Here is a 17,249-nt window from a genome sequence, read left to right on the forward strand (position 1 = left end):
CCTACCTAACCACCCACCCAACTACCTAACCACCCACCCGGCTACCTACCCACCCGGCTACCTACCCACCCGGCTACCTACCTACCTACCCGGCTACCTACCTAACCACCCACCCGGCTACCTACCTAACCACCCACCCGGCTACCTACCGGGCTAGTTACCAACCCACCCACCAGGCTACCTACCCACCCACCCGGCTACCCGGCTACCTACCTAACCACCCACCCGGCTACCTACCTAACCACCCACCTGGCTACCTACCTAACCACCCACCCGGCTACCTACCGGGCTAGTTACCAACCCACCCACCAGGTTACCTACCCACCCACCAGGCTACCTACCTACCCACCCACCAGGCTACCTACCCACCCACCAGGCTTCCTACCTACCCACCCGGCTACCTACCTACCCACCAGGCTACCTACCCACCCACCAGGCTACCTACCTACCCACCCACCAGGCTACCTACCCACCCACCAGGCTTCCTACCTACCCACCCGGCTACCTACCTACCCACCCGGCTTCCTACCTACCCACCCGGCTACCTACCTAACCACCCACCCGGCTACCTACCTACCCACCCACCCGGCTACCCACCCACCAGGCTTCCTACCTAACCACCCACCCGGCTACCTACCTAACCACCCACCCGGCTACCTACCGGGCTAGTTACCAACCCACCCACCAGGCTACCTACCCACCCACCCGGCTACCCACGGACCCACCAGGCTACCTACCTACCCACCCACCGGGCTACCTACCTACCTACCTACCGGGCTAGTTACCCACCCACCCACCAGGCTACCTACCCACCCGGCTACCTACCCACCCACCCACCAGGCTACCTACCCACCCACCCACCAGGCTACCAACCCACCCACTCACCCACCCACCCACCAGGCTACCAACCCACCCACCCACTCACCCACCCACTAGGCTACCTATCCACCCAACCACCCATGGGAGCTGCGCGCCGGATGGAGGCTGGGACAGGAGGTCTGCTGCTGCAGGTGAGTAAATGTTTTTGTTTTATTTATATTAGCAGGTGTATGTTCTGGGCAGGTCTGCCACATGATTGCATGTATTTTCTTCGCAAATCTGCCGACATGATTGCATGTATTTTCTGGGCATATCTGCCGACATGATTGCACGTATTTTCTGGGCATATCTGCCGACTTGTTTGCACGTATTTTCTGGGCATATCTGCCGACTTGATTGCATGTATTTTCTGGGCATATCTGCCGACTTGATTGCATGTATTTTCTGGGCATATCTGCCGACTTGTTTGCACGTATTTTCTGGGCATATCTGCCGACTTGATTGCACGTATTTTCTGGGCATATCTGCCGACTTGATTGCACGTATTTTCTGGGCATATCTGCCGACTTGATTGCACATATTTTCTGGGCATATCTGCCGACATGATTGCACGTATTTTCTGGGCATATCTGCCGACATGATTGCACGTATTTTCTGGGCATATCTGTGTATTTTCTTGAGAAAACCTGCACAATTATGTGAATTTTCTGGGGAAAGGGTCACCAAAACTTGGGCCCACTGTCTTTGCGTTGCACTTTTCAAGGGAACCTGAGGTGAGAATAATATTGAGGCTGCCATATTTCTCTCCTTTTAAGCAATAGGCCGCCAGGCAACTAGTATTGTTTAAAAGGAAATAAACCCTCACCCCGGGTTCGCTTTAAGTTACAGTTAGCTCCGCCCTCATCCGGTCATTGCCACGCCCATTTTTTCTATTCACTATTTTTTGCCGCGGCGCGCTTAGCGCGCCGCAGGTTGTAGCCACGCCCATATTTTGCCTGAGTGGTGCGGCTGGTGGTAGCGGCAGAAGGATGTGGTGGGTCCCACCGATGCATCCTCCTCCTCAGAGTCAGAGCTGACATCCCCATCCTGTGGAAGGTAGTCACGGTCCTTCATCCCATCATCAACATCATTCCCCCCCCCTCCTCAAAACCCAGAACATGCTCCTCAAACTCCTTGCAGCTAACAGACCTAAGTTCAATAGCGGTGCCTGGTGCGAAAAGCTCGCTGACTGAGGGTAGGCTGCCCGCTGGGGTCGACACTGACACGGCAGACCTTCTGAGGGTGGCCGTAATGTTGCTCCCTGTCCTCTTGCCCTTGCTGCCCCTCCCCTAGCTGCCTGTGTCAGCAGACATAGTACAACTTATACGTGATGATGTCACCAGATGATGTGGGGTACTTTTACTTTAATAAAATCGGGGGTTGGACTTTAAATCAAATCAGCACGGAGTGACAGACCGCAGAGTAGGGCCTCTGATTGGCTCAATGAGGTCAGGTGGGGCTGGCCAGAGTTCCCCTCTGTGATTGGTTGCTAGGGCTTCTGCTGGGAGCCCTCTGATTGGCTGGGAGCCCTCTGATTGGCTCAATGACATCATCTCTCTTGTTACAGTACCCAGATCCGGATATCTGTCAGATATCCACGGGTACCCGCAGGTATCCGAATTATGCGGCCAGATACCCGCATAGAGCTATGCAGATATTGGCCCAGGTATCTGGATCCGACCCGGATATCGTAAAAATGGTCGGGTACCCGGATCCGGATGAGCATCCCTGTCATTGTGTGTAGATTTTAGCTATGTTTGGAATGTCTCATTTGCAGAGGTATGAATTTGTATGAATGTCTGCTGTCTGACATGCTAAGAACAGTGTAATATTGAAGCAGAGTTATATGAAGTTATTCTGGTATCAGGTTTCACACACACAATTACAAATGCTTATGTTGCACAGAAGATACATTTCCTCTGCTCTCTGTGAAAGAAAGCTCTGCCTGTCTCTGACTGAGCTCTCTGCACACACAGGGTTAACAGATGAAGTGTGAGGAAATTCCCCCCCTCCCCTTCAGATTACAGTAGACTGTACATCAGAAAAGTGTGAAAGGGATTAGATAACAGTAAACAGAGAGATAAAGATTCAAATGTATACACCAACACTTAGCAGCACTTCCCAAACATTTCCTATCTCAATTGGAAAAAAAATGTTAATTAATAGTGTCCCTTTAATTGCTGTAAACAGTCTTATCTGCAGCAAATCCAGGGAACTGTCTGGATAATTCACATTTATAGGAGTTATTGAATGGGACGCAACACGGTCTGGGTTATATAAATATATATATGCTCACCTTGTCTCCCACTAAGATCTGGTGGGACTTAAAGGTACATACACACGTCTGATTTTTCCAAACGATTAGTCGTTCAGACCGGACGTTTGGATGTAAAATCGGGCGCGTGTACAAACAATAGTTCAGATGATAAGACTGGTTTTGACTAATCCGTCAAAACCAGCGTCATCAGCTGAACTATCGTTTGTACACGCGCCCGATTTGACGTCTAAACGACCGGTCATTTGGAAAAATCAGATGTGTGTACGCACCTTTAGATTTTAATCAGTTCTTGCAGAAGCTGAAAGAAAGCAAGTGTGAAAAGCTGGAGATGTTTTAGGGCCTTACAGGAAATCTTAAGCTGAGTGATCAAATTACAGTTGTGATTATTTGCAGCTCAGGGGCTCCTCCTTCTGAACATAAACAGATTAGATAATGAATGATGAGATATGAGAAGTATACTCACCAGCTGCTGTCCCTGTACACCCCACGCTGCGTGCTGCAGCACCGAATCCTCCACTTCCGGTGGGTTCAGCTCCCAAACTTCCCTTCAACATAAGCAGAAGAGAATGAGACTCTGCCGGGGGAGGGGGGGGGGCGTGGCGGGGGAGGGGTGACATCGCTCTTACCTGGTGTGGATGTTGTAGATGACATAGGAAGCAGTGAATGAGACTCTGGCGGGGGGGGGGGGGGAGGGGGGGGTGGCGGGGGAGGGGTGACACCGCTCTTACCTGGTGTGGATGTTGTAGATGACATAGGAAGCAGTGAACGAGAAGCGGAATATCTGTGACAAAAGAGAAGAGTTCAGCAGAGGCCACACCCACAGAGATATACATGATATACAGAACAGCCCTAGAGGAACAATCCACTACTGAGGCTCAGCTAAGCTCGCGTTTATTTGTGGGACGGGTCTGCGACACTCAGTATGAATGATAAATACCGCTGGTAGAGCCACTTCTGTGCCAAAGCAGGATTGCCAAAGGTATATATTGTCCCCGCCTGCGCACCCTTGTCAATTGATCATCAACACCCTGGAACTAGTCTGAAGTATAACAGGTTGGTAACACAAGTCCCTAATCTGGGTGTGAGGTCCTTGATCATCAACACCCTGGAACTAGTCTGAAGTATAACAGGTTGGTAACACAAGTCCCTAATCTGGGTGTGAGCTCCTTGATCATCAACACCCTGGAACTAGTCTGAAGTATAACAGAGATATAACAGAGATCTGACAAAACGTCTGAGTGCTACCACGTAGTGATCGCAACGGCACCCTGGAACACCCTGGAGCTAGTGTGAAGAATAACACAGATAATATACAGTATTCCTAGTCTTGGGTGTGAGTTCCGTGATCATCAACACCCTTGAACTGGTCTAGAGAATAACACAGATTTTGACAACAAGGTCTGAGTGCTTCCGCGTAGTGATCGCAACGGCAGACACCAGAGGAATGACCAGCACCCAGTATATATACACTAGCGCTCTCCAGCGCCTCCCCTAAGTGCTGGACCAATGGGAAGTGGTACTGCCGTCAACTGACCGGCTTGGTCAGCTGACTCCCTTCTGGCTGTCATAAAAGTTCTGCCTCTCAGCGCACGCGTGTCCTTCTGAACCTGTGTGGACTATCAGTCCCACCCACACCAGACATGTGTTGCAAATCACCCTCCTTGCTGGACGTGGAACCAGCCGCACCACTATCAAGGCATGCGGCGGTTCCTCCGCGTTCGGCCATGTTTACTGGATGTAGGCCTATGCGTGCAAACCGCCGCGTTGGACGCGGAATCAGCCGCCCCGTTCTGAGTACACGCGGCGGCTTTTCCGCGTTTCCTCACAGTGATGTTTCGTGATTGAAGAGGGTCAAGGATGCTGTTTCTAGAGAGCCTGGCTATAAGTTGGAGGTAGACAATAACATGTCCAAGAAAGAGGAGGTTGGAGACAGGGCTGTAGCTGCTCAGAATATCCTGATCTAGGGAGGGTTTCTTGAGTGGGCAGATTTCTCGCACAGGTCCTATGAAGGTCTGATGCTGGATTTCCAGCACAATGGATTGCAGAGATTGTCAGCTGTGCGGAGAAGCTGGGCAGGTCTGTTGGCTGAATTTGCAATCTCCTGAGACAGGAAGAAGGACTTCTTTTTGTTGATCAGTGTTTGATAGTTTTTCAGGTGAGCAATTAGGGAATGTTTGTATTCAGAGGACGGATGTTTGCGCCAGTGTCGTTTCAGTCTGCGTACCGGTTTCTGTAGTTCCTTTACAGACTTGTGGAACCAGTGAGTGAGATGTAATGGTGCGGAACATTTAATCTTAAGGGACCTATGGAGTCAAAAGTAGCTGATAGTGGTTATATTGAAGGACCATGGGCTCAAGCCCTAAGTTGTGATCTGTCAGTCCAGCAAGATTGAGGTTGTTCTGAAGGTGTTGGGGTGACAAACCTTTCAAGGAAGGATATTTTATTAGTTCTTTCACTTGGTGTTTTGTAGCCGGTGCTGTAAGGGAGATGTGGATGGCGAGGTGGTCTGACCAAATTACTGGATCAATTTCCACATTGCATATTAGGAGTTCTGAATGGCCACACTCCAAAGGGTGGCCTGTTTTGTGGGCAGGAAGGTTGATGTCTTGAGAGAAGCCCGGAAACAAGCATGCAGCTAATCTTATCAGATTGGACAAGAATGTCAGAAACACCTGTCGGATCTGCTGCATGCTTGTGGTTTATGTAGCATTATTTTAGCACCTTGGGTTCTCTCACACATAAAATGCGGTTAGTATCTTACATGCTCAGTCCATACTAAAGGTGCGTACACACATGCGACTATAGTCGTTTTAAACGATCGTTCCCCGATCATTTCAAACGACGATCGTTTAAAAAAAAGCAGCCCAACGACCATTAAGTCTAACGACGGAAGAGCTAGATCGTTAAAAACGAACGATCTAGCTTGGCGGATTTTTCCCAACGACGATAGTTTGCAAAAGTAGTACATCGTTGGAAACGGTCGTTCGTACTAGGCTTGCCATGCGCATTTCACTATTTCTCCATGGAACTTTCCATTTTTATGCACAAGCGCAATAGTTGCTTTACGTGATGTAACATTCGTTCTAACGATCAGATCGTTACACACCTTTAAAAACTAACTTTACTTAGGTCGTTCTTTCATCAATTAAAAGTTCGTTCATCGTTCACAACGAACGATCGTTGTCGTATGTGTGTGTGACGAATCAACGTTTATTCGTCCTAAAAAGTAGTTAGAGCCTTATAAAATATTCCCTGTCGCCACTATTAAAAAGTGACAGATAGGGAAAGGCTTAATTTACAAAAAGATCAGGGAAGCCAGGGGTTAACAGTTCCTCTCCCTGGTCAAATGTAGCCAACCCTGGCTCTTTGGTAGCTTCTAATTACAGCTCTTCTCACCTCTGTCATAAATCGTTTCCCCCACCTGGAAAGGTTATAGCTCATCCATCAGAGATTAGATGGACAGAAGCTAATAAACCGCCCCTTCTCCCAGACTGGTAGGAACCGATCACAACAGGGGGTTCTCTCAGGATTACCTCAGCTGAAGGATCAAAGAGAATCCTTCTCCCAGCTGACCTGCTGTGACCTCAGGAATCCCAATATTCATATGTTCTCCATATTTCCGTCATAATTCCTGGCATAGCAGATCTCCCTGCCCATGAAATCTGCACAGGTTATGGGACTCCACAGGGCGCTGGTTCTGACAGGTTTACGGACCAATCGGACTGCCAGATCTAGTGTAAGATTGTTTTAAAATAACCCTCTAATACCCCAGGGGTCTGATCCCCCAAGTTTGGTATCAACGTTCTTGATAAATTCTGACAAACCTAAAAATGTTATTAGATTTAACATAACTTGTATGGTTTGCAGATGAGCACACCTATCATGATTCAGGTATATTCCTGTGTCTATGAGAGGGGCAGAGACCTCCTGTTCCCAAAGAGGTGTGTGATCCACGCCCCCTAACCCCTCCTTGCTGGAGTGGGGGCTATAACCAGACAGAGCCCAGAAAGCTCTAGGTCCTTTACCTTTCATCTGACACCTAGTAACATCCTGGCAGCCCGGAAGGACACGGGCCAAAACCTCCATCTTGGAACTATTTCTAACAAAGGCCTGTGGGCTGCATGGCAACCGCCATTTTGGACTTTCGCCATAGACTTGCGATTGCTGCATGGACTACCAATAACGGTATTTGAACTGTATATTAAGACATTCTGTTTCTTTTCATCTCTACTCTCTATCAAACCAAACTGTTTTAAAGTAAGCTGTGTGTATGTAGTTTAGAAATAAACTAACGATTTTATCGTTCAGTCTTGTGCCTGTTCTGGTCATCTGATTGCTGCTATAACGAATCTGCCCTCTGAAGAGTCAGTCATACTACCGCATCGTTTTATGATTTGCTTATAAATTGTTGATTTGCTAGCTAGGTTGTAAATAACCGTTTCTTCCTTCTAGGATTAGCTAGTTCCAGATTTCCTGTGCGAAATCGATAACTTTCGTTTCTCGATTGTAAATACAATTCGAGATTGCATCATATAGGGACCCAGTAACCTTTCTTTAATGTCACATTGCTCACAGTCTTTAAGCCGTCGGAAGTGACTATTCCCCGAACGGTGACTGGAGCGTGTTGAACGTGATTGGGCTGGCTACCGTATTATGATAGCGTTGGGGTCTCTTCGCCCTATCAATCGGGGAGTGGTGGCAGTGTATTTACCCGATTTCCAGCGCGAAATCAATACTTTTAGTTTACCGATTGTATATACAATCAGAATTGTACATGTATGGGCACCTTCAACCAATCTTAACCGTTTACTACGCACACAGTGAATTTGCCTCCAGCAGTCTCTAGTGCATGAGACCTGCATGGCAACAGTGGCCTAGTAATACGGGATTGGTGGATGTTTGTCCCATTACATATTGTCGGCAGCTGCGCGACCAATCTTTATTGTCAGTCTGTTCACCGTACTTCCTGCGTATGCTAACGGGAGCAGATTAGACGGGATTGGCACGCTCTGTCGCCCTTTTCTTCTTACCTCTGACGATCCAGCAACCGGTCTCGTTGTCCGTCTGCGCCCGTACTTCCTGCGTACGCTAACGGGAGCAGATCTCGATGGGATCACGGGGCTGGATTGTCACTGTGTGTACGTAGCTTAACTCAGCAAATATATTTTACTTTTTCACTTTAGCCAACTTTATTTGCAACAGCCACTGAAACGCACTGAGATCCATCTGAACATGCAACTCCATTTCATACACATTTGTACAGTTAATACTCCACACACACAATGGGCTCGTTATAACACTCATCACGGTTGCGCTAGCATTTTGTGAGCGCCATGGCGTGAGAAACGTTTTTTCGCACACAAGCCCGAATTTGTGCACGAAATTGCGGCCGTTCTCACCCACAAATTTGCGTTTGCACGTGAAAAACGTTACGCACACTATAACGCTAGCGTAACCGTGATATCAGCTTTGTGAATCAAGCCCGATGTCTACATTTACAGGTGAAACTCTAAACATTAGAATATTGTGCAAAAGTCCATTTACCGTATTTCAGAAATTCAACTTAAAAGATGGAACTAATCTATGAAATACACTCATTACACACAAAGCCAGATCTGTCAGGCCGTTATTTCTTATAATGCTGATGATTATGGATACAGCTTATGGGAACCCCACAATCTCAGTCCATTAGAATATTGTGAAACGGTTCAATAATCCAGGATCAGAGTGTCCGACTCTAATCAGCCAATTCACCCAAACCACCTGCAGAGGGTTCCTGTTTCCTAGAGCAGTGTCACCTTTTAAGATGAATGACTGAAATCAATGGACTTGCAGGATATTGTGATTTTTCCAGCTTCCCCTGTATTAGACAATAATAATGGCCGAGGGGTATGGCTGGTCTGCAGCACCGGTGGCTGTGCTTTTATAAAGCGTCTGCCAGTGTACACCTTCCTGGAGACTCAGGCAGGGGGCGCACTTGAGGGCATTACGCTCTGCAGCTTCCGCATTTATTTGCATTCTATTTGCATGCAGCAGAACGCAGGAAGCAGCAATGTGCGGCAGAAAGCAGAAAACTGTCCGATTTATAACGGAGGTAAAAATGGGAATGATGGTAGATTGCCTAGTGGCCCACAATGGTTAGTGCGGGTTCGCGCATTCTGCGCACGCGATCCAGATAAGCGCGCTCCCTGCCATACACCAGATCATTCGTTATTTCTTCCTGAATATTATTACTACATTTCCGTGTGATGGTGTACTGGCTGAGGGCTCCGCCTCTTTCACATCTGACAATGCGTGCCGAAGCCCTTCTGCTGCATGCGTTATATATGCCCTGCGGCGTGTTGTCGGGATGTAGCGGAGTGAAGCAATCAGCGGCAGTAGTAATTCATTCACCCGACAGGAAAATGCCGGCTCCCAACGATTCAAATCTCCCGGGTGCGTCGAACCGCAACGCACCAAAACGCAGCATCGGGTGTGAAAGGTACAATGATAGTCTATGGACTTTCGATGGACGTTCATTTTACCTTGGTTAGCGCAGAGTTTCGACTTTGCGTTAAACCGCAGAAAACGGGCTCTGGTGTGAAAGAGCCTTCCGAGTCTGACATGGGCGAGCAGGGTTCAAATCCTGGCTAGGGTCAGTACCAATTCAGTAAGGAGTCCTTAGGCAAGACTCCCTAACACTGCAGGGTGGCCTCCTGAGCGCCTCCCAGTGGCTGCAGCTCTTCAGCGCTTTGAGTCCGACAGGAGAAAAGTGCTGTACAAATCTTCAGATTATTATTATTTGTAAAATCCAACCAATCCACCATACACTATCATTTTATTTCTAAAAATACATCAGAAATTTTCATCAATGCAACAGATAAAGTGATAAAAGACAGTTCAGGACATTCAATCGTTTAATAGTTTTTCTGAGTCATAAAAATCGATTTCCATTTTTCTGTGCAATCATTTTTATAAAATGGGGGAGATGGGAAGTTTTGTTTTAATGACGGACGGATCAGTCTCATGGCTGAGAGGTGGAGAATTAACTCTTATCGGGCAGTACGGTGGCGTAGTGGTTAGCGCTCTCGCCTTGCAGCGCTGGGTCCCTGGTTCGAATCCCAGCCAGGGTACTATCTGCAAAGAGTTTGTATGTTCTCTCCGTGTCTGCGTGGGTTTCCTCCGGGCACTCCGGTTTCCTCCCACATTCCAAAAACATACGGATAAGTTAATTGGCTCCCCATAAAAAAATTGTCCCTAGACTACAGTACTTACAATACATAATATAGACATATGGCAATGGTAGGGATTAGATTGTGAGCTCCTTTGAGGGACAGTTAGTGACAAGATATATATATACACTGTACAGCGCTGCGTAATATGTCGGCGCTATATAAATACTTAATAATAATAATAATAATAATAATAATTATCAAATAAACAGAAAGCTTCTATTTCAGCCGGGGCTGTTTTCAGGTATAAGCAGAATGGAGACGGCCCACAAACGGCTTCAGCAATTCACTGTACTGAAAGCATTGTGTGACGTGTGAACATTATAAACTGTTTTCAGGTATAGGCAAACTAGGCAGGTGCCTAAGGCGACAGCTCTTGTAGGGGGCACCACAGAGCTAATCTTAGTCACTGTACTTTATGGAATGGGCACTGCCGACAGTAAAATGTTTATAGAGTGGAGACGCACCCCACACAATCGTTATTGGAAGGGTTTGGGCCAATGAGAGACGTATGGCCTGGTGATGATTTGTGTATTCTTTACAAATGTACTTTTACAAACACCATTATTATTATTATAAACTTCTTATTGGTGCCCATAAAAGGCTGTTATGTCGGTTATGATCTTCCTGTTCACCAGACGCAAGTCCTGCTTCAAGCATTCAGTCACCGGCATCCCACAAAGGCCGTGGGATTGCAGAAATATCACCAAAAAACTGCGCTTTCAATGAAAAATCCCACGTGACTTGGACGCTAATTGGAGGTATTTGTCATGCAAATGAACTTCATTGATATTCATGGAGAAATCGCAAGGCAAGCTTCCACACACAAAGGCAAATAAACAGTGCAAAATCATACAGAGTATTTAATGTGATAAGTGCAAAAGCAAGCGCAAAGGGCCCCAAAAGTTACCCGAGAGCATCACTCTATGAGTAGCTGAAAAGCTGTCCTGACTCACTGAGTAATGAAGGAGATAATCACCTGAGAGGATCACTCTATGGGTAGCTGAAAAGCTGTCCTGAATCACTGAGTAATGAAGAAGATAATCACCTGAGAGGATCACTCTATGAGCAGCTGAAAAGCTGTCCTGACTCACTGAGTAATGAGGGAGATAATCACCTGAGAGGATCACTCTATGAGCAGCTGAAAAGCTGTCCTGACTCACTGAGTAATGAAGGAGATAATCACCTGAGAGGATCACTCTATGGGTAGCTGAAAAGCTGTCCTGAATCACTGAGTAATGAAGAAGATAATCACCTGAGAGGATCACTCTATGAGCAGCTGAAAAGCTGTCCTGACTCACTGAGTAATGAGGGAGATAATCACCTGAGAGGATCACTCTATGAGCAGCTGAAAAGCTGTCCTGACTCACTGAGTAATGAAGGAGATAATCACCTGAGAGGATCACTCTATGTGCAGCTGAAAAGCTGTCCTGACTCACTGAGTAATGAGAGATAATCACCTGAGAGGATCACTCTATGTGCAGCTGAAAAGCTGTCCTGACTCACTGAGTAATGATGGAGATAATCACCTGAGAGGATCACTCTATGTGCAGCTGAAAAGCTGTCCTGACTCACTGAGTAATGAAGGAGATAATCACCTGAGAGGATCACTCTATGTGCAGCTGAAAAGCTGTCCTGACTCACTGAGTAATGAGAGATAATCACCTGAGAGGATCACTCTATGTGCAGCTGAAAAGCTGTCCTGAATCACTGAGTAATGAAGGAGATAATCACCTGAGAGGATCACTCTATGTGCAGCTGAAAAGCTGTCCTGACTCACTGAGTAATGAAGGAGATAATCACCTGAGAGGATCACTCTATGTGCAGCTGAAAAGCTGTCCTGACTCACTGAGTAATGAAGGAGATAATCACCTGAGAGGATCACTCTATGTGCAGCTGAAAAGCTGTCCTGACTCACTGAGTAATGAAGGAGATAATCACCTGAGAGGATCACTCTATGTGCAGCTGAAAAGCTGTCCTGACACACTGAGTAATGAAGGAGATAATCACCTGAGAGGATCACTCTATGTGCAGCTGAAAAGCTGTCCTGACTCACTGAGTAATGAGGGAGATAATCACCTGAGAGGATCACTCTATGTGCAGCTGAAAAGCTGTCCTGACTCACTGAGTAATGAGGGAGATAATCACCTGAGAGGATCACTATATGAGTAGCTGAAAAGCTGTCCTGACTCACTGAGTAATGAAGGAGATAATCACCCGAGAGGATCACTCTATGTGCAGCTGAAAAGCTGTCCTGACTCACTGAGTAATGAAGGAGATAATCACCCGAGAGGATCACTATATGAGTAGCTGAAAAGCTGTCCTGACTCACTGAGTAATGAGAGATAATCACCTGAGAGGATCACTCTATGTGCAGCTGAAAAGCTGTCCTGACTCATCACTGAGTAATGAAGGAGATAATCACCTGACAGGATCACTCTATGTACAGCTGAAAAGCTCTCCTGACTCACTGAGTAATGAAGGAGATAATCACCTGAGAGGATCACTCTATGTGCAGCTGAAAAGCTGTCCTGACTCACTGAGTAATGATGGATATAATCACCTGAGAGGATCACTCTATGTGCAGCTGAAAAGCTGTCCTGAATCACTGAGTAATGAAGGAGATAATCACCCGAGAGGATCACTATATGAGTAGCTGAAAAGCTTTCCAGACTCACTGAGTAATGATGGAGATAATCACCTGAGAGGATCACTCTATGTGCAGCTGAAAAGCTGTCCTGACTCACTGAGTAATGAAGGAGATAATCACCTGAGAGGATCACTATATGTGCAGCTGAAAAGCTGTCCTGACTCACTGAGTAATGAGGGAGATAATCACCTGAGAGGATCACTCTATGTGCAGCTGAAAAGCTGTCCTGTCTCACTGAGTAATGATGGAGATAATCACCTGAGAGGATCACTCTATGAGCAGCTGAAAAGCTGTCCTGACTCACTGAGTAATGAAGGAGATAATCACCTGAGAGGATCACTCTATGTGCAGCTGAAAAGCTGTCCTGACACACTGAGTAATGAGAGATAATCACCTGAGAGGATCACTCTATGTGCAGCTGAAAAGCTGTCCTGACTCATCACTGAGTAATGAAGGAGATAATCACCTGAGAGGATCACTCTATGTGCAGCTGAAAAGCTGTCCTGACTCACTGAGTAATGAGGGAGATAATCACCTGAGAGGATCACTATATGAGTAGCTGAAAAGCTGTCCTGACTCACTGAGTAATGAGGGAGATAATCACCTGAGAGGATCACTCTATGTGCAGCTGAAAAGCTGTCCTGACTCACTGAGTAATGAAGGAGATAATCACCTGAGAGGATCACTATATGAGTAGCTGAAAAGCTGTCCTGACTCACTGAGTAATGATGGAGATAATCACCTGAGAGGATCACTCTATGTGCAGCTGAAAAGCTGTCCTGACTCACTGAGTAATGAAGGAGATAATCACCTGAGAGGATCACTATATGTGCAGCTGAAAAGCTGTCCTGACTCACTGAGTAATGAAGGAGATAATCACCTGAGAGGATCACTCTATGTACAGCTGAAAAGCTGTCCTGACTCATCACTGAGTAATGAGGGAGATAATCACCTGAGAGGATCACTCTATGTGCAGCTGAAAAGCTGTCCTGACTCACTGAGTAATGAAGGAGATAATCACCTGAGAGGATCACTCTATGTACAGCTGAAAAGCTGTCCTGACTCATCACTGAGTAATGAGGGAGATAATCACCTGAGAGGATCACTCTATGTGCAGCTGAAAAGCTGTCCTGACTCACTGAGTAATGAAGGAGATAATCACCTGAGAGGATCACTCTATGTACAGCTGAAAAGCTGTCCTGACTCATCACTGAGTAATGAGGGAGATAATCACCTGAGAGGATCACTCTATGTGCAGCTGAAAAGCTGTCCTGAATCACTGAGTAATGAAGGAGATAATCACCTGAGAGGATCACTCTATGTGCAGCTGAAAAGCTGTCCTGACTCACTGAGTAATGAAGGAGATAATCACCTGAGAGGATCACTCTATGTACAGCTGAAAAGCTGTCCTGACTCATCACTGAGTAATGAGGGAGATAATCACCTGAGAGGATCACTCTATGTGCAGCTGAAAAGCTGTCCTGACTCACTGAGTAATGAAGGAGATAATCACCTGAGAGGATCACTCTATGTGCAGCTGAAAAGCTGTCCTGACTCACTGAGTAATGAAGGAGATAATCACCTGAGAGGATCACTCTATGTGCAGCTGAAAAGCTGTCCTGACTCACTGAGTAATGAAGGAGATAATCACCTGAGAGGATCACTCTATGTGCAGCTGAAAAGCTGTCCTGACTCACTGAGTAATGATGGAGATAATCACCCGAGAGGATCACTCTATGTGCAGCTGAAAAGCTGTCCTGACTCACTGAGTAATGAGAGATAATCACCTGAGAGGATCACTCTATGTGCAGCTGAAAAGCTGTCCTGACTCATCACTGAGTAATGAGGGAGATAATCACCTGAGAGGATCACTCTATGTGCAGCTGAAAAGCTGTCCTGACTCACTGAGTAATGAAGGAGATAATCACCTGAGAGGATCACTCTATGTGCAGCTGAAAAGCTGTCCTGACTCACTGAGTAATGAGAGATAATCACCTGAGAGGATCACTCTATGAGCAGCTGAAAAGCTGTCCTGACTCACTGAGTAATGATGGAGATAATCACCTGAGAGGATCACTCTATGTGCAGCTGAAAAGCTGTCCTGACTCACTGAGTAATGAAGGAGATAATCACCTGAGAGGATCACTCTATGTGCAGCTGAAAAGCTGTCCTGACTCACTGAGTAATGAGGGAGATAATCACCTGAGAGGATCACTCTATGTGCAGCTGAAAAGCTGTCCTGACTCACTGAGTAATGATGGAGATAATCACCTGAGAGGATCACTCTATGTGCAGCTGAAAAGCTGTCCTGACTCACTGAGTAATGATGGAGATAATCACCTGAGAGGATCACTCTATGTGCAGCTGAAAAGCTGTCCTGACTCACTGAGTAATGAAGCAGATAATCACCTGAGAGGATCACTCTATGTGCAGCTGAAAAGCTGTCCTGACTCACTGAGTAATGAGAGATAATCACCCGAGAGGATCACTCTATGTGCAGCTGAAAAGCTGTCCTGACTCACTGAGTAATGAGAGATAATCACCTGAGAGGATCACTCTATGTGCAGCTGAAAAGCTGTCCTGACTCACTGAGTAATGAGGGAGATAATCACCTGAGAGGATCACTCTATGTGCAGCTGAAAAGCTGTCCTGACTCACTGAGTAATGAAGGAGATAATCACCTGAGAGGATCACTCTATGTGCAGCTGAAAAGCTGTCCTGACTCACTGAGTAATGAGAGATAATCACCTGAGAGGATCACTCTATGAGCAGCTGAAAAGCTGTCCTGACTCACTGAGTAATGATGGAGATAATCACCTGAGAGGATCACTCTATGTGCAGCTGAAAAGCTGTCCTGACTCACTGAGTAATGATGGAGATAATCACCTGAGAGGATCACTCTATGAGCAGCTGAAAAGCTGTCCTGACTCACTGAGTAATGAAGGAGATAATCACCTGAGAGGATCACTCTATGTGCAGCTGAAAAGCTGTCCTGACTCATCACTGAGTAATGATGGAGATAATCACCTGACAGGATCACTCTATGTGCAGCTGAAAAGCTGTCCTGACTCACTGAGTAATGAAGGAGATAATCACCTGAGAGGATCACTCTATGAGTAGCTGAAAAGCTGTCCTGACTCACTGAGTAATGAAGGAGATAATCACCTGAGAGGATCACTCTATGAGCAGCTGAAAAGCTGTCCTGACTCATCACTGAGTAATGATGGAGATAATCACCTGAGAGGATCACTCTATGTGCAGCTGAAAAGCTGTCCTGTCTCACTGAGTAATGAGGGAGATAATCACCTGAGAGGATCACTCTATGTGCAGCTGAAAAGCTGTCCTGTCTCACTGAGTAATGATGGAGATAATCACCTGAGAGGATCACTCTATGTGCAGCTGAAAAGCTGTCCTGACTCACTGAGTAATGAAGGAGATAATCACCTGAGAGGATCACTCTATGAGCAGCTGAAAAGCTGTCCTGACTCACTGAGTAATGAGAGATAATCACCTGAGTGGATCACTATATGAGTAGCTGAAAAGCTGTCCTGACTCACTGAGTAATGAGGGAGATAATCACCTGAGAGGATCACTCTATGAGTAGCTGAAAAGCTGTCCTGACTCACTGAGTAATGAAGGAGATAATCACCTGAGAGGATCACTCTATGTGCAGCTGAAAAGCTGTCCTGACTCACTGAGTAATGAAGGAGATAATCACCTGAGAGGATCACTCTATGTGTAGCTGAAAAGCTGTCCTGACTCACTGAGTAATGAGGGAGATAATCACCTGAGAGGATCACTCTATGTGCAGCTGAAAAGCTGTCCTGACTCACTGAGTAATGAAGGAGATAATCACCTGAGAGGATCACTCTATGTGCAGCTGAAAAGCTGTCCTGACTCACTGAGTAATGAAGGAGATAATCACCTGAGAGGATCACTCTATGTACAGCTGAAAAGCTGTCCTGACTCACTGAGTAATGAGAGATAATCACCTGAGAGGATCACTCTATGTGCAGCTGAAAAGCTGTCCTGACTCACTGAGTAATGAAGGAGATAATCACCTGAGAGGATCACTCTATGAGCAGCTGAAAAGCTGTCCTGACTCATCACTGAGTAATGATGGAGATAATCACCTGACAGGATCACTCTATGTACAGCTGAAAAGCTGTCCTGTCTCACTGAGTAATGAGGGAGATAATCACCTGAGAGGATCACTCTATGTGCAGCTGAAAAGCTGTCCTGACTCACTGAG

The 17,249-nt window shown here is 46.5% G+C and overlaps 1 protein-coding gene across 1 annotated transcript in view; it reads right to left on the reverse strand.

Annotated features, from left to right (window-relative positions):
* The window catches only part of DPP10 (dipeptidyl peptidase like 10), a 647,445-nt gene that overhangs the window by 309,889 nt on the left and 320,307 nt on the right, over positions 1 to 17,249 (reverse strand). The window contains exons 6-7 of the mRNA XM_068247444.1: positions 3,865 to 3,917; positions 3,600 to 3,681 (exon numbers count right to left, since the gene is read on the reverse strand). Coding sequence (XP_068103545.1) covers positions 3,600 to 3,681; positions 3,865 to 3,917 — 135 coding nt within the window. The remainder of the gene's footprint in view (positions 1 to 3,599; positions 3,682 to 3,864; positions 3,918 to 17,249) is intronic.

Source organism: Hyperolius riggenbachi, chromosome 7 (assembly GCF_040937935.1).
Source record: "Hyperolius riggenbachi isolate aHypRig1 chromosome 7, aHypRig1.pri, whole genome shotgun sequence".
NCBI lineage: Eukaryota > Metazoa > Chordata > Amphibia > Anura > Hyperoliidae > Hyperolius > Hyperolius riggenbachi.